Raw genomic sequence first — 18318 nt, 5'->3', positions numbered from 1 at the left:
GAATCTCTCCAGCATCCACTGGAAAGATACGTAGAGGGCGCACTTCTCCTACATAGACTGTCCCCAACTGGTTAAAGTGATGGGACCCGGGACCGGAGCTGCGGACAGGGGAGAACAGCGGCGTGGGAGCGATCCGAGGGGATGGGGCTGGAGGACGCCCCAGGTACAGTATGTATAAATCTTTTCCTTTTAGTGAGCTCTGGTACACTTTAAAGTGGAACTATCAAAGAACCTGTATTTCTGTAAACCCCACATCCCTATAGAGATTTTAGTCAGTAACAATAGAAAGCTTTTCCGAAGTCTTTCACACAGGGGCCCATATGCAATTTACTTTTTCTCCTGTGTTTTCTACTAGGTAATATTTTCACAATGTGTCATAAAATGCCTTTTAACCTCTTGAGGACTGCAGGGCTAAACCCCCCTAGTGACCAGGCAATTTTTAGTTTAAAAGGCCACTGCAGCTTTAAGGCCAAGCTGCAGGGCCGCACAAAATAGCACACGAGTGATTCCCCCCCCCCCTTTTCTCCCCACCAACAGAGCTCTCTGTTGGTGGGGTCTGATCGCTCCCCCCATGTTTATTTTTGTTTTAATAAATATTATTGTTGCCTTTTTTTTTTAAAAAAACCCTCTTCCTTTAAACCCCTTCCCTCCCTCGCTCCCTCCCTCCCCACAGCCGGCCAATTACGGCGATCGGCTGTCATAGGCTTCTGCCTATGAGAGCCGATCGCTCTCTTGTCCCCCAGGGGGACAGCCGTGTCACACGGCTGTCCCCAGTGCAGCGCTGCTGCTGATCGCAGCGCTGCACAAGGTAAATAGACGGCGATCACGCCGTCTACCGGTCTCCCGAGCGGCAATAGCCGCTCGGAGACTGAAGGCGGGGCGGAGCTCCGCCCCCCAAGCAGGAGATGCGCGCGCAGCCTGCGCGCGATCTCCTGCAAAACAGAGCCCCAGGACTTTACGCCAATTGGCGTTAGGCGGTCCTGGGGCTGCCGCCGCGGCCACGCCTACTGGCGTGACGCGGTCGGCAAGAGGTTAAGCCACCAACAAGCAAGAAAATACTCAAAATTAATTTAATGGTACTTTTTCACAAATTGTTGGGTACTTTTTCAATTGTAAAATGCTGAAAAGTTATTTTAAAGAAGATGAAAATTATCTCCTTGGAGATAACTCAGGAGAAAAAGTTAATTACATATGGGTCAGGCTGTGATAAATATACCTTGTGTATCAGCATTTTGTAACAAAAGTCGGCGTTGGGGACAGAGCAGGGACAAGGTCCGCCAGCACCCAAGGCTGAGACACCAAAGTGCACCCCTCCATCCCTCCCACCTCAGCTGTCACACACGGATTGCTATTAGACTAAGAGTGCCACAGGGCCCACAACCTCCCCAACACCTTAATATCTAGTTATCTGGCTTGCAGTCACTGCTATGTATCCCCTTTTCTTATTTCTTTCTGCTTCATACACAATTAGGAATGACAGCTGAATGAATTGTGCGCCCCCTCCTACACTGCGCCCTGAGGCTGAAGCCTCTCCAGCCTATGCCTCGGCCCGGCCCTGGTTGGGGACAGAGCTGTACCATGTAGATATGTGCAACTTTCCTGTCACAGAGGAAGGATTTAGGGCTCGTTCACGCCTAGGGCGTTTTCGCTATTTTTAAGTGCTGGTGATTTTGAAAATCGTCCTAAAAACGCTTGTGCAATGAATCCTTATGGGATAGTTTATATCAGCGCATTTAGTCTGCTTTCCGCTCAGCAAAGCGCTGCATGTACCATTTTTAGGGCGATTTTGCTTCAATGGAAGATTTAGGAAAACCGCTCACAAAATCGTTTTGTGCGGCATTCGCGTTCGCGCTTTCATGAATAAATACATTGTATTTATTCATTTCCTGGTGAAAGAGTTCACTTCCTGACGCCAAAACAGAATCGCTCTGCAAAAGCGCTTAGAAAAGCACTTTACAAAAAAATCATAGCGCTCAGGTAACCGCTGGGAGTGGGAAAAAAAAATCACTCACGAAAATCGCAAAACGCTGGCCTCAGCAATTGCGATTTTAGACGTGAACAAAGCCTTACTGTTTGTTTCTGCCCTGCCCACACTGACTGCTTTCTGACAGATCATTTGAGAACAGCTGAGAGATTTTTCAGCTAGAGAGAAAGGAAATGAAGAGAAGGACCTGTACTGTATCCCTGTACTTGCATGCTTACACCCACCATTCAGAATGTGCTCTTCGGGCTGGTGCACACCGAGCAGCTTTTTCAGCGTTTCTGCAGACGCTTGCGGCTGCGGATCCGCTTGGTCAATGTATCTCAATGGGGGTGTGCACACCAGAATGGGAGGAGTTTTGCAGAAACGCATACTCCCGGGGTGAGGCATTTTTTGGAATGCGGATGCGTTTCTGCCTCAATGTTAAGTATAGGAAAAACGCAAACCGCTCTGAAAAACGGCAGTTCAGAGCGGTTTTGCAGGCGTTTTTGTTACAGAAGCTGTTCAGTAACAGCTTTACTGTAACAATATTGAAAATCTGCTTCACAAAACCGCAAAATGCTAGCTGAAACGCTACAGAAAAATAAGAAAAAGCGTTTCAAAATCTGCTAGCATTTTGCGGATCTGCTAGCGTTTTTTGGTGTGCACCAGGCCTTCCTGGCTGCAATCTCTGTTGACTTTAGACTGCATAAGGTAGAGAGACAAAGGAGCAAGGTATGCAGCTGATGAGTTGTTTACACACTATTTTATGCTACATTTCTGCTTTCTATCACTCTGAAGACATTTTAGTCACAGGATTACAGCCAGTGAGGACAGTTTCTGTATGCTGCATGTGCTGGACACAGTCCTCCATAGTAATGCCCACAGTGAAAACTGTTCTCTGTAAATGTCATTTTTTTTTTTCACATTAAAAAAAAGATGAAAAAAAGCCTTTATATTGCTATTTGCTAGTAATTACTAGAAATATATGTGGCATTTAGAATTTTAGTTAAAGTCTGAAAACCACTGTGCCTGCGTTGCTGTGTCCTCGCTTCCCCTGATGTCACCAGGAGCGTATTGCGCAGGCACAGACCATACTGTGCCTGCGCAGTACGCTCCCGGTGACATCAGTGAGAGTGAGTTCACGGCAACGCAGGCGCAGTGGTTTTCAGACTTTAAAGTCTGAAATTCCAGAGGTGAACCGGAGGCGGGGCCGGAGCATTGGGGAGTGGCTGCGCGGGCACAGGATGTCTGCGGGGGACCATTAGAAGCCCCCGGTAAGTTCAACTCATTTTCCCCCGACCCCCCTACAGTATCCCTTTAACTTCGATAGCAGTCCTTCAGCGGCAAGGTCCTACATTTCTTTCTCTGACAGACTTCTTGAAAGTACCATGGCTTAAAGAAAACCTGAACTGAACATTAAAAGTTCAAACGAACATATACAAGTCATACTTACCTCCTGTGCAGTCTACTCCTCAATCTATTTGTCCTCTCCTGCATCCTGTTTGTCCACTGTGATCAATGGAATTCTCCGTCCTCCATTTTGAAAATGGCTATTACCCCATAACCGCTTCCTGGTCAGCACACTGTTAAACTGTAACATCGCCCACTTGAGCCATAGGGAAACATGGACACATCAGTTCTCCTCTCAGCTGTAACTGACAGCAACTGATATATAACTGACAGCAACTGATATATTTCAGTTCTGACAAAATGTTGTCAGAACTGGAAGGGATCACTGTAAGAAGAAAATGGTGAGCTTCTGAGAGGAACTGATGGCAAGGTAACTATGTAATGTTCATTTGAAGTTACCTCATGTGTTTATTTTAAATAATTTTACTCAGTACAGGTTCTCTTTAAGGTGGCCACACACACCATACAATTTTTTAAATATATAAATATATCAAGAATTGCATCATTTTTTTCTATTTGATTGTAACATTTCAAAAATCTGACCAATGTACAACACACACATGTTCAATTTTTCCTCAGGCTAGATTCACATTGGGACGTTATTGTCCTGCGTTAATAAAGTCGCATAACACAGGTTACCGCACTGCAATGTAAACCCTAAGCGATGTTCACAATGCAACGTTAAAGTCACGTTGTAAATGTTACGTTTATTGTGACGCACTGCTGCAGTGTGTTACCTCTAAACACAGATGTTAACAGATACAGGGAAGCATACTTTTCATTGCCTGTATACTCTAATGTATGCGACGGTAACACAGCGTTAAGGTACGTTGCAACTTTTTTGGTACGTTGCGACTTTAACGTTGCTTTAAAACGCAACGTCCTACTGTGAATCTAGCCTCAATTATGATGAAAATGATTGGAAACTGAAAATTGCTTGGGTTTATATATAAATAGACAATCTAGCACACATCATTCAATTTTCATAAAAATGCATCAGAAAAATCCACCATTCACAATCAACTTTTATTGAATAAAAATAAACTTTCGATCCTTCGGGAAATCCAATAGTTTTTATCAAATTGCTATAAAATCGAATCATTTTAGGCTTCTTTCCCAGTAAGACGTTGCATTAGATGACACGTTAAGGTCGCATAATGTGCCCCTAACGCAACGCCTGGTGGTGTTGGAGCAGGACGCTACCAAGAGCCGCGTTACAAGCAGCTCTTGGTGCGCCTGCTCTGTCAGATGCGCTGCAGAGACCACGGGAGCCAGCCAATCAGCGGCCGCTCCTGGAAGTAAACACTGCAAGTGCAGTGAATATAAAGTAGCCATGTGCCTGGCCACCTAGCAGCCTCTCCCTGCCTCCTCTCCGCCCACAAAATAAAAACCCACCCATACTGAGCATGTGCAAACAGTCTAACGCGGCGTATGCCGCTAGGACGCACAGTATGCTGCACTTCAAACGCACGTGCAGCGTTACTGTGTAACGCAACGTGGGCACTGTGAACAGCCCTTTGATATTTCATTGCTGTGCGGTGGGCTGCGTTAGAGGCTGCACTAACGTGCGCCTGTAACGTCTCACTGTGAAAGCAGCCTTAATGTATAGTGTGTGGTCACCATTATAAAAACATTAAATAAAATCCTCCATCTGGGTATATCTGTAAAAACAAAAAAAACTGAAGACTAGAACAATTCTAGCATTAATTTTACATTAAAAAAAACCACGTGCAAGAAAAGTATCAATCAAATCTGATTTATTTTTAATGGTAGATGAAAAAAAATAAAAATAAAGACTCAGAGAAAATAAATACAGATATGGACAGGTACTGTTACCACTCTGATAGAATCCTCTCTTGTTGGCTGATAACACTACATAAGAAAACAATACAAAGTTGTATTAAGTATACATAGAAAATCTTACACGTATTTACACTGCGGATTAAAAATGATGCAATATTTAACACCACGCGGCTCTTTTTATATTGTTAAAAATTCAAGGATCTAATGATTGAAACTGTGACATCGTCTCCACATCAGTGCATTGGCAGCATTTAAGCAGGACTCCGAGTGAGCAAAGGAACAGTAACAAACCGTTGCTTGAACGTTTAACTGAACTGACAGTCTGGTAATTCTGTGCAGTCTTGTGATTCACACAACCCTGGCAGAACCCCAGCAGAGCTTTTTCCCTTTGTTTTGGAGAGAGTAGGGGAAGGGTTACAACTCGTCTGGCTTCAATTATCTAAGGCCTGGGACCCAATAGAGCGTTTTCTTGTGTGTTTAGGGATCGCTATGAATCGCTAGCGATTCCTGACAATATAATTGGCTGGGACAGATACCACTAGAGTGATTGCGATTAGGCAAATCACAATGGCAGGACATGCAGACTTTTGGGAGAGTTTCCATTTTAATGCATTGTATAGGAGCACAGAAATCACTCCCAAAACGCTATCACAAATCACTAGCAATTGCGGTAGTGCTTTCTAATGGGTCCCAGACGGACTGTCCAAGGTGGGGATATTTACCAGACACAACCTTTAAAAAAAAAAAAAAAAAATGGGACATTGTGTGAGTAATATCGGATGAATCCCCGCGTCCTCCCCTGGACCACTGCGGCTGCCTGGGACCCTCCTGAGGAGCGCTGGTCGTGCACCTGCGCAGTAACACAAAGCCACTTGCAGGCGCAGGACGGCCACGCTCATGCATGGAGAGGAGCTTACCGTAGTCACTATAAGAAATCAGGCAAGCTCTTGTCGGCTTTCTATCACGGTTCCGCGAGCAGCACTTTAAATTCTCGAGAAGGTATAGATTTCCTTTAAACATCTCTAGATCAGTAATGTGAACATTAAACAGTGTAATACATTTAGCATGTACCTTATGAATCCTGCAACCTAGATTTTAAATTAACTAGCCCGTAGTAGTGCTGCTTGCGGTCAGAGAGGATTGTAGCTGCAGAAACCTCATTTCAGACACAGCGCTCTGATTACTGAGCTATCAGATGAGATCTGTGCACACAGAGAGGCTCTGATAAAATGGCCAGCTTATGTAATCATCTGCTGGAGATTTAATCAGCAGCGCCTAAATCAAATTAGCCTGCAAAGTTCCAGATTACTTAAAGTTGCTGTTTTGTTTTATGATTTTGTTTTGCTGAGCTTTCTGATTTTTGCTATGTCTGTGACAGGATTATACTGGGAGCTCCTCTTACGACAGTGACATGACTACGTATTCTATAAAGTGCTGCAGTAGATGCAAGCGCTATATAATCCATAATACATTGGATAAATCTTATTTATTTTTTCAAATATAAAGCATATAAAGTGACAAACATACTGTAGATATATTTATTTATTTTTAAACAATACCAGTTGCCTGCCTGTCCTCCTGATCCTGTCTCTTTAATACTTTTAGCCATAGACCCTAAACAAGCATGCAGCAGATCAGGTACTCTGAATTTTAGCTGGATTAACCATATGCTTGTTCCAGGGATTTGACTCAAACACTACATATGAGAGAAGATCAACAGGGCTGCCAGGAAACTGGTATTGTTTACAAGGAAATAAACATGGCAGCCTACATATCCCTCTCACCTCCCTTTAAGTCAATGCATATTGCTTTTTGAATTGCATCCAGCTTCGTTTGGCCAAAACAAAAACAAAACAGCATCAACTGCATTTGATTGGCGAAGTTCCAAACTTCATCCAAATTGCAACTCATCTGCATCAGCTCAAAAGTTTAGCATCTCATTGTTCATCTCTGGATAATTAATGTGCAGCTCCTGGCTATGATTTGCCCGCAGCCAGAGCGGGGCGCAATCCCTCCCCCATGTTCACACCCTCTTTCCATTTCTTCTGTGGTGACCCTAATGGTGAGAGTCTGATCTCTCTTCCCCACCCATAGTGTGACCCCTATCTGAAGGAGGGAGGGTAATGAGCTGATCCCCCACAGCAGTTGCCTATCTGTTGTCAGCTACTTCCATCTCTCCCCATCACTGCGCTGTAGATCCACCGCTGCCTAAGCAGTCAAGTGCGAGAGAAAACTACAACCCTGAAACAGAATACAGTGCTGACCCCTGACTGCCTATGCAGCATGGCAGGGGTGTGCGAATCACAAGACTGGCTGGACAGAGTTCAACACTTAGTCAAATAAAACACTTCTCTATTGCAAGTACCGTATATACACGGTTTTGTGGCCGAGGGCTCAGAGTTCTACTTTCAAACAAAAGCCTTTTACAGCAGTGATATTTGCATAGTCTCCTCTGAGGTAACTCCTGAATACTGTGTCTATAGGTCATCAGATGGGGGGGGGGGGGGGGGGGGAGGGACATGCATTGGAGTACCTTTCTTATGCTGCCTTCACATCCAGTTATGGAGTTTTGTACCATAGTCATATTAAACCACATAATACACATAAAACGGAACACAAATTCATGTTGTTCATTAATATATCTGCAACCTTCCCAATACTACAAGCTGAAAAATTGAAATGTCTGCATTTCTGTATCCACACTGTAGTAATCTGGTTATCTCTGCAGGATAAGCTTGGTATGAGGAGCAATAGTATACAGCGGTGAATTAGGGTTGAACAGCTTTATTGGCTGCATAGCAACCAACTGGCTGCAATGTTATGTCCGAGGGCCTCATCTAGTTACTGGTAGTAATAATAATCTGAACATTCGTATAGCGCTTTTCTCCTGTCGGACTGAAAGCGCTTAAGAGCTGCAGCCACTGGGAGGCCACCCTGCAGTGTTAGGGAGTCTTGCCTTGAACTCCTTACTGAATAGGTACTGACCCTGGCCAGAATTCGAACCCCGGTCTCCCATGTCCAAGGCGGTGCCCTTAACAGTACACTATCCAGCCATAAAAATTAATAGGTCATCACTGGCGCTGCAAAGTCTACATATATGACTGTATTTATTTCATAAACTGCCCAAAATGTGAGTTGTGCATAGTGCCGATCTCAGGCATCCCATAAAGAAGACCCAATTCCTCAAACTGTTATTTTTAAAATGCCTCAGAGCTTTTTCAAACCACCAGAACGCACTAGCGATTTGAACAGCTCTTCTCAGCGTGAAACAGCCCTTGACGTAACATAAGAATTTTGAGCTTCAGAATACTGCCTTTAGATCGGTTTCTGAACATCTGATGTATACTCTGTATGTGTATACGCGCCATGGAGGTAGGAGAGAAAACAGGGTAGACATACATGCTAAACCATCTATACGCTTTGATCCAATCTGCCAGAAATCAAACACTGTCATCTTGATGGCTGATAACACTGATGGTTTATTGATTGGAGGCAGTGGTAAATGGTCATTGATTGGCCGGCAGCAGGCTCTGTACAGAGCAGAACGTCACTAGCAGGGCAGCAGTGTGATTGATTTTCTGCTGAAATCTAATCAGGCTGAAATGCTGCACTGTGGAGCACAGATTGCTCCTCAGTCAGGAATAATCAATCGCTTGCGCATTCAGGCCAGTATTCTGTGTACTGTTGCCTTTTAATGTTTATTGAACGGGTGGAAATACTGAAGTAGGGCATCAAAACCTAGCCGAACGCTTAAAGTGAAATTCCACTTTAATTATTAGGTTGTCATCAAACATAAATCTGTAAAGGACACAGCAACGTAATAAAAATTATTTAGTTTTAATTTGCAGTCAGGTGAGAATTTTGAAGGCTTTGCTTTGCAGTACCTTGCAACCATAGTAACCATGCATTAGAGTACAGATCGTACTGAAACTCCCACCTTCCTACAGGATTGATTAACTGCACATAGCAGGAGCCACTACTACTTTCTTTGATCACCTGCAATAAGCCAGTGATCAGTAGTAAAGTCTGATATTCTCCACACCAGTTTACATTAGAAACACAGCAGAACCGCTATGATAATATGCAGATGAAAACAAAATAAGCAAATTAAAATAAAAAGTTTATTGTTCGCTCTAGCAATAGATAGAGCTGTATCGGACAAGTCTACATTTTTCAACAAAAAATGGAATTTCCCTTTAGGAGAACAATGAATGCCGTCTTCACCAGTGTCCAGCTAGGACAGTGATGGCTAACTTTGGCACTCCAGCTGTGGTGGAACTACAAGTCCCATGAGGCTTTGCAATACTCTGACAGCTCTAAGCATATCTCTGGGAGGCAGAGGCATGATGGGATTTTTAGTTGTGTCACAGCTGGAGTGCCAAGGTTAGCCATTACTGAGCTAGGTTATGCTAGCTGTCTACAATACATTCCACACCTCTCATTTGGAAAAGGTTTGCAGGTCAGGACAGGAGTTCTCACTTTTATCTTGTCTCACGATTGGGGAGGTTTCCTTCATTTCCTGCCCTGGTGACACCAAAGGCTCTGCTGTGGGCTTACTTCCTGTTTCTGTCTGCAGTTTGTACTACACACATTCATTTTTAGAAGCCACTAGGAAAAGGGTATTGGAAGTATTAAGCGAACGGTATGCAAACACCAGGCCATGAAGCAAGATAAAGGTTTTAGTGGAAAACTTAACTACAGGTCAAGATGCAACTACAGGACTTTATTAACCCGTGAAGTTTTGCCATGCTTTTCGTGACACTTCCACAGCCACAAAATGACTTGAAAAGGAGCATAATGGGCCACACTGCATTCAGCCAGGACAACAAAAACTAAACATAGTGCTCCAAAGCAAATACTGATTCAAGTGAATACTGCGCCATAAGATTACATCCAAAGCAAAGGGTAGATGACCTACTAATAAAGATGCAAATCACCCCTGATCAGTATACCACCATTAGGCCAGAAACCCACTAGGAGAAATGATTATCTGAGCGATTTGAAAACTCTTGCTAATGTAATGCTATGGGTGTGATCCCACTTGAGCGATGTGATTTTATAAAAATTCTCCATAGCATTGCATTAGCAAGAGCTTTTTCAAATCACTAGCGAATAGGTAATCATTACACAAATACTTTTAGGACAATTTCGAAAATCACCAGCGCTTAAAAAACCAAAAGCGCCCTTAGTGTGAACAAACCCTAATGGTGAGGTATGTCCATTCCCTTTTTTCCTGTCTAAAGAGAGCGACTTCTTAACCTGGAGTCGAGTCTAATCTCCCCACCTGCCATTACAGTGGATGCCTTAGTGGTAACCCTTTTCTGTGTCATTCACATCTACTTCATTTCACCCTACTACACTATTGTGGGCTTTCGATCTTTTTGTTTCTACAAGCAATTGGGACTGACAGAAACAGGATGAATTTCCTAAGTGATGAACATCAGATCTGGAGTAAAGAATAAATGTTTTAAAAGCACCACCAAAGTGTTAGCTAGCTGCAGGGTAATTTATCCATGGCTACCACCCCAGTGTGAGGTTTTTGCTCTTTTTCGTATATGTACATACCACCAAAGGGATAGTCAAAGTCAGAGCTATTTGGGAAGCCTATGGAGGAAGCCGAGTAGGCCTAGCAGTGCTGTGTGAGGCATTCAGAGTAATAAAAGGACTTGTAAATGTCCATAAGACTAATCACTGCATGGGCAAAATCAGTGTTTTGTTAACTATTAGTCTGGGTACAATCAGTAAGAGCTCAGACATACGATAAGCACTTTTCTAAGTGCTTTTTGGCTATCAGAGCAATTTTAATGTAAGTCACAGGGGGTGTTTTTTAAAAAGCTCTCAAAAAGCTGATGGCCAAAAAGCACTCAGAAAATCACTTATAGTGTGTTTGCACCCTAAAGGTGCCCATACTCGTCAGATTGGCAGCAGATAAGAAATGCATCTGATGATCTATCTGATGCGTTTTTAGAACATTTTTTACCAGGATAGAATTCCAATAGATTTCAGTTTGAAATCCATTGAAATTCGATCTGATGGCATTTTTTTGCCATCAGATTTCCATTAAGGCCTATGCAAACTGATAAGGAATCTCATCAGATCGACCCAAATTTTCCACCCAGCCAGTTCGATGGAAATCCATCGAAATCGGACATCGATCGGTCGATTGGCCAACCGATCAATCGATCGATCGATCGGGATCGATCGGTCGGCCAGAAAATCGGCTGAGTGTATGGGCCCCTTAAGTGATTAAGTAAATAAGAACCCTTAACAGCATTTAAGATATGTCAAACCACTTATAAAACAAACGCCAATGCCCATGTATACAAGCCCTATAAAATACTTCCTACTGATCCTACAGGAGATAGATTTGATGTTGAACAAATAATTGACATCGCCCTATGGGGCAATGCAGCCAAAGGTCAATCAAAAACTAGTAAAAATAGTATACAGTAAATAGAATAATCACAACCGGCCACGGCAATTCCAGTAAGTATGCATCAACATTCCTGTTAGCACTGATAAGTATAATACTCCCATAAAAACAATCCAGTCCAGTTAATGGTCTATAGGTTTACAAAAACATCCTCTAAGCTTGATGAATTCTGAGGATATCACAAAGTAGTTATAATTAGTATAGTAATGGTCATCTGAGAGTCAGCTCCACCTAGTCCACAAAGTTCAGAAGTGATTTGAACACCCTCAGTAATCCAAAGGGATATTCATAACAGCAATAAAGTTTTCTCATCCAGAGGAAAGAAAGTATGTGTTCCATGAGGGAAAAGCTCTGTTTGGAAGACTTGGATACATTTTGTGTTCTATTCTTTGGCAAGACCTCTGACTTCCCATAGAAGCTCTGGATGGAGTATTCCCAGATGGAATACAGACTCCTTTCGGGATAAACACTTTATTACAGTAAACCACTTCAGGCAGAGAGCAATTTTCACATATAGGCGCTGCTCCCATTCATTCGCCAATAACTTTATTACTCCCTATCACAGCTAAATCATCTATATGTTACGGCCAGAACCCGAAGTGTGGCCACTTCTAGTTCTGGCCGGCCACTTCGGGTTCTGGCCGGCCAATGCGCGAAGTGGCCGCAGCGCAGCGGCCAATGTTAGAAATGGAATGTTTCCTTTTATTATGAATGTAGTTTTCCGGCCGTCTCTGGCCAAAATGTAGCAAAACAGTTCGTTCATTAAATGAAATGAAGCTGGCGGCTCCGCCTCCTCTCCTCCGCCCCTGCCTCTTCTCTCTCTCTCTCTCTTCTTCGGGCAGCCGGCGGGGACACGCGTGTCCCCGAGAGTCGTTCGTGGCGGCAGGAAAGCAGAGCTGGGAGGCTGCAGACATTGCTTCTGCCGGCACCCGCTCTGCAGGGACGAACGACAGGATTGCCTGCCGCAAGGAACGACTCTGGGGGGACACGCATGTCCCCCGCTGCCAGTATCGGGGAGAAGAGAGAGAGGCAGGGGCGGAGGAGAGGAGGCGGAGCAGAAGCCGGGCGGCTTCATCCTTCTACATTGCCGCCAGCTTCATTTCATTTAATGAACGAACTGTTTTGCTACATTTTGGCCAGAGACGGCCGGAAAACTACATTCATAATAAAAGGAAACATTCCATTTCTAACATTGGCCGCAGCGCTGCGGCCACTTCGCGCATTGGCCGGCCAGAACCCGAAGTGGCCGGCCAGAACTAGAAGTGGCCACACTTCGGGTTCTGGCCGTAACATATATATATTTCAGGACAAATTCAGCTTTTAGTGTGTTAATTTTCTTTAGTAATCACCTTATTTTCTATGCATCTTAAAGGGAAAAAAATTGAAAAAACAAAACTATTTCTCCATTTACATCCATTGTAGCTTTGCATTAAACAGTGCTGACTATAAGTTAAGCTCACTAATTTTATTTGCTCATCCATCCTGGTTATTGCAACATTTAGATTATGTTCCTAGCACAATGTATGATGACAATATTGTATTTGGAAGTAAAGGTGTCTTTTTTCATTTTTTTTGCTTTCTCGTTGTACACTATCGATGATTACATGGCCTTATTTTGAAAAATAGTAACATGGCATACATATTTAAAAAGCCAGGTTCCTAAGGTAACAATATATGTTTCTTTAGTATTCTGTCACTTCGTTTTAATTTTACAAGTCTTTTATTTTGGTACAAAATATGCAAAAATTAATTTCTTTTGATTCAGTTTGTGACTAAAAAATACAGGAGACATGGACCTCAACCCTAAAACTCTTTAAACTCGATTCTACTACATATCACGGTTAAAATTATACTACATATGTCTCTTGTAGTGTTGATAAAACTTTTCCAAGTTTGATCATAATTCTGGAAATGACTTTATGTTTGATTGTGTTTGTCCCTACCTATTTTTCATGTGACGTGGTTCACAGCTTTTAGACACCAAAATGTATTCTACAACTCGTCACGGTTAAAATTATACGACATTTTTCCCTTATTTAGTAGCAAACTGGTGGTGCACTCTCCACAAATACACTGGACAAGTATATTCATCCAGTTAGGTTAAGGTTAAGTGAACCTCCAGACTAAAAATCTACTCAGCAGCACTGAAAAGGCTTGGTGTTTCTTTAACAGTTTCACGGCATCAGAACTTTGACTTTGATGAACAGAGGCGCCAACAGAATAAAAACAATAATTAAAAGTTTTAAAATATGCTGGGGAGGCAGTGGTGGACTTACCTCCGAAAGCAGACTAGACTACTTGTCTGACATAAACAAACACTTTATTAGTACCCCAATAGATGGCATCAGAACTTTGTTTTTCTTACATAAGCCTTATTTTTAGCTGCACAAAAGCTAAGCTCCGCCCCAAAGAAAACTGCCCAGGCATTTTTCCCAGATGCTGTGCAAAGCATGATGGGATTTCCTATGTTAGTCACGTTGCCTAGCAACTGGGAGAGGTGATCAGCACACAAGACAGAACTGTGTCTCATGCTCCCTGTCACCTCCTTTCAACCAAAAAGATGGCTGCCCTCTTTGTGGGATTTCCAGTCTAAGGCACTTTGTGCCAGGCATGTAGTCGCTCCTTCATAATCCTGTAAGCCGGCTATCTGGGTGGTTTCGGGAAATGTTAACACTACATTTTGTTAACTGGACCGGATTCTTATTATGGTGCTTTTACTGTAATGCCTGGTACACACCATGCAATTTCCCGTCAGATTAAAGTCTCGAATCAATAATTTCCAACATGTCTGATCTGAGTCCAATTGTTTTTCTGATTAATTTTGTACAGAAGTGATTGGAAGATTGATCAGAAAAAAACTATCGGAAATCAGACTGGACCTGTAGTAAATTCTCAATTCACCTGTCAATCTTGCAGGAAATTGTATGGTGTGTACCAGGCAGATTACCGATTATTAGTTTACAAGTGGCTTTTAGTAGTATAACCCCACAAGGAAATGTTGAGTGACGCGATTGCTTCTGTGCTCCCTATAAACGCTGCAGTAAATGTATAAGCAAGCATATTATAAACACAAATAAATGCGAGTACAACTTCATAGTATATCCAGCCCTAACACTAAGGCCTCGTTCACATTGGGTGCGTTCAGAAACGTATTTAAGGGCATGATAAAAATACATGCTTTGATGCGCGTTTCATAACGCTTTTCAGTGCGTTGCGCTTTTGTTTTAAGCAGACCCATGCATTAACATGTGCTTAAACGTATTTCGATTACGTAGTTGTCAAACTGATGTGCTTATTTGATGTAGCAGTTGTCAAAAAAAATTTCATTTGAAAATTATTTTTTTTTAATTAGAGGCAAAAAAAAAAAAAAAAAAAAAAAAAAAGCATCTTTAACCACTTCACCCCGAAGGAGTTTTTACCCTTATGGACCAGAGCTATTTTTACCTGTCAGCGCTCCTCCCTTTCATTCGCTAATAACTTTTACTACTTGTCACAGCAAAATGATCTAAATCTTGTTTTTTCGCCACCAATTAGTCTTTCTTTGGGTGTTACATTATGCTAAGAATTATTTTATTCTAAATGCATTTTAACAGGAATAGTAAGAAAAAAAGAATGGAAAAAAAAATAATTTCTTAGTTTTCGGCCATTAGAGGTTTAAAATAAATGTGCTACTGTGGGGGAAAAAAACACATTTTATTTGCCCACTTCTCCAAGTTATTACAATGTTTAAATTATGTCCCTAGTAAAATGTATGGCGACAATATTTTATTTGGAAATAATGGTGCATTTTTTCAGTATTGCATCCGTCACTTATTACAATCTCATATATGCACATAAAACTGTAATATACCCTCATGCCATACATAGTAAAAAAGCAGAGTCCCAAACGTAACTATTTATAGATTTTTTGTTTGTTTTTTTATGCTGTCATTTTTTTACAGGTGTTTTATTTTGGTAACTATGGGGGGGGGGGGGGGGGCAGAGGAGGGGAGGAGGTATTAATTTATTTTAATTTAAAGTATGTAATGTGTAAAATGTAGAGTTTAAATGTATTTTTTTTACTATTGTACGTAAAAAATTTTTTCCAAAGGGTGTCCTCATAATCACTAGCTCTATTAGACAGAGACAGTGTTACTACAAAGCTTATTGGCTTCTCGCTGAAGCCATGATCTTTGCTTACAGGCACTTTGATTGATTCAGGGATGGCTTTTTCCCTTTCACCAATCTCAGCCCTGCAAGACCTGGTGGTTTAGCGCAACGATCGCTCGGGGGTGGTAGCGACGAAGGGGGAGGACGTTTTAAAACATCCTGTGTCTGTTAAGAGGGACAAGCCGTACATTTTAAAGCAGCGGGCTGCACAGCCAAATGTGCTGTGAAAAGCATACAGCAACATCCCTAGTGTGAACGAGGCCTAAGACATGGCATTCTCACTGTGCTTTAGAGGAACTTACTAACCACTAAAAAATAAACCCAGCATGCATTGCTGAGCTCTGATTGGCTGGAGATGGCAGCTAACACTGGCGGAATTTCATCTGAAAGAAAGTGTAAGGACAGAATGTTACAGTGGACTCTTCTCAGAGGTTCGCATGACAGTAAGATAACCCCAAGATTCACCTTCTGCTTTGGTTGTAGTATTGAGAGGATTGCGTTTGCATAACAGGTCTATTGCAGAAGGACAGTTCACTAACTTGATACACCAACAAACGGAACAATCTATGCTGTTCAATATTAAAAACATGGCAGCTGTGTTACGAGTGGTAAAAAAAAAAAAAAAAATCCTCCTTTCCCTTCATTACTTCCCAAATAATAGTTTACCATTCACTGCTGCTTCATTTGGCAATTTAAGCATGAAAAAATACAGGAAAAACATCTGAAAATCTGTATAAAAAACTGAGGTTAACAGCTGAATGCGTAAATCTTCTCTTGTATATATAAAAAAAATAAAAGTAAAACAAACAAAAAGGAAAAAGGGAACAAAAACAGTTTGCTTGAAATTGTGTTTCTCGGCCATCCAGCGCAGATCGGGGAAGGCTTAAAAGGCTTCCTGTTACAGAAGGGCCGGCGTTTCGCTTCCGATAATCATTGTAAATAAAGTTATTGTACTTCAGGTCAATCACAAATGCGTCGAGCAAGCAGGTAAATTATTCATGCCCATTGACTTGCTTCTCGGCCTGTTCTAACACTTGCTGTAAAATGTCATCGATCACATCGACTTCATAATCCATCTGTTGTAAGTTCAGTTCTGGCATGAGCGTGGTGAGTAAGTGGGCTACGTTAATTCTGAGGTTCTGGAGCCTTGTGCTGGAAAGACAAAAACAGTACATTACACAGAATATAATGTATTGTAATACACACACATATACATAGAAAAAAAAACATCGATTGTGGTATTAAAAAAAAAAAAGTCAAAATTATATATTGTTCAAAGAAACAAGGTTGAGGACTTCTCCAATTTCAGCTAAGGTACAGTATAGTCTCATAGTAAACTCTGATATGGTAAATATTCTGGTATCGTAAACTAAATGGCCAGGTCTTGGCCAAATGCCATTATAAGTATATGGGAGAAACGGCTGGCATAGTAAACGCAGACATAATATAACTGTTACAGTAAACGTGTTTTTTGGCCCCTACAGTATTCTGTATCTAGCTACAGTAGAAAGTGGGCGGGTACATGCTTCATAAGTTAGAGACCCATGAGCCATGGTCAGTGGACGAGCTGGCAGCCACTTGTAGCATGCTCGCTATCTGTATACTACTCTGGGCCTGTGTGGATTACCTCAAAAGCACCAGCTGGTGAGACCTAAGCTTCCTGGTTCAGTTGCTGCCTGATTACTGAGGGAATTGCCTGTCATCTGTGATCTGCTTGTGCATGGCTGCAATGTTACAGTTTCATCCAGGCTGCACAGAAATGTGGACGGGGAGCACACCATCAGTCCTGTATTAGCATTAACTGGTGAGACCTATGCTTCCTGTTTAAGCTGCTGCCTGATTACTGAGGGACTAGCCTGTCATCTGTGACTTGCTTGTGCATGGCTGCAATGCTACAGTATCATCCGGGGTGCACAGAAATGTGGGCAGAGGAGCACACTAAGTACTGTACCTGCACTAACTGGTGAGATCTAAGCTTCCAGTGCAAGCTGTTGTGTGATTATTGCATGCAAACCCCTGCAAATTAAGCACTGTGCATTTTGAAATAGCTTAGACACCGTCTGTGTTTGCTTGCTTGCTGAAGAATAGCAAAACAACTCCCAAATATTGAATGAATTAAGATCCAGTACTATAGCATACTGTATGTCCTTGAGTATGACCATTTCTGATATAGTAAACTTCTGATCTAGTAGACTACTTCACCCTGTCCCTTAGAATTCACTGTAAAGAGATTCTACTGTGTATACACAAATAATTTTTCTCAAAGGATATGCCTTATCGGCTAAATCGTAACATTTATACTCATCTATGCCTGTTTCGAAAAAAAAAATCTATGGCTAGTACAGGTGTCCCCTCAACATCACAAAACACCCCATCAGTGATCCTGCTCTAGTCCCTGCATTACGGGAGTCTCCTGCTCATCCAAGTACCTCCCCTCTTCGTAAGACAGAAAAAACTGTGCAGAATATTGCTGAGCTGTATGGACAGTAACAGTCCCTAAAAAGTCACCCAAAGGATCACAAGCAATGGTTTTGGGTATAAGTCCTTTAATGGTCTGGAT

At 42.2% G+C, this 18318-nt stretch overlaps 1 protein-coding gene across 1 annotated transcript in view; it reads right to left on the bottom strand.

The window, feature by feature from the left end:
• Positions 1-14969: 14969 nt before the first annotated feature.
• Positions 14970-18318, bottom strand: part of MORC3 (MORC family CW-type zinc finger 3) — a 100837-nt gene continuing 97488 nt past the window's right edge. Inside the window, exon 17 of the mRNA XM_068270462.1 lies at positions 14970-16910. Within this exon, the coding sequence (XP_068126563.1) occupies positions 16751-16910 (160 nt within the window). The 3' untranslated portion in view covers positions 14970-16750. The remainder of the gene's footprint in view (positions 16911-18318) is intronic.

This window comes from Hyperolius riggenbachi, chromosome 2 (genome assembly GCF_040937935.1).
Source record: "Hyperolius riggenbachi isolate aHypRig1 chromosome 2, aHypRig1.pri, whole genome shotgun sequence".
Classification (NCBI taxonomy): Eukaryota; Metazoa; Chordata; class Amphibia; order Anura; family Hyperoliidae; genus Hyperolius; species Hyperolius riggenbachi.
This window is presented reverse-complemented; position numbering and strand designations above follow the sequence as displayed.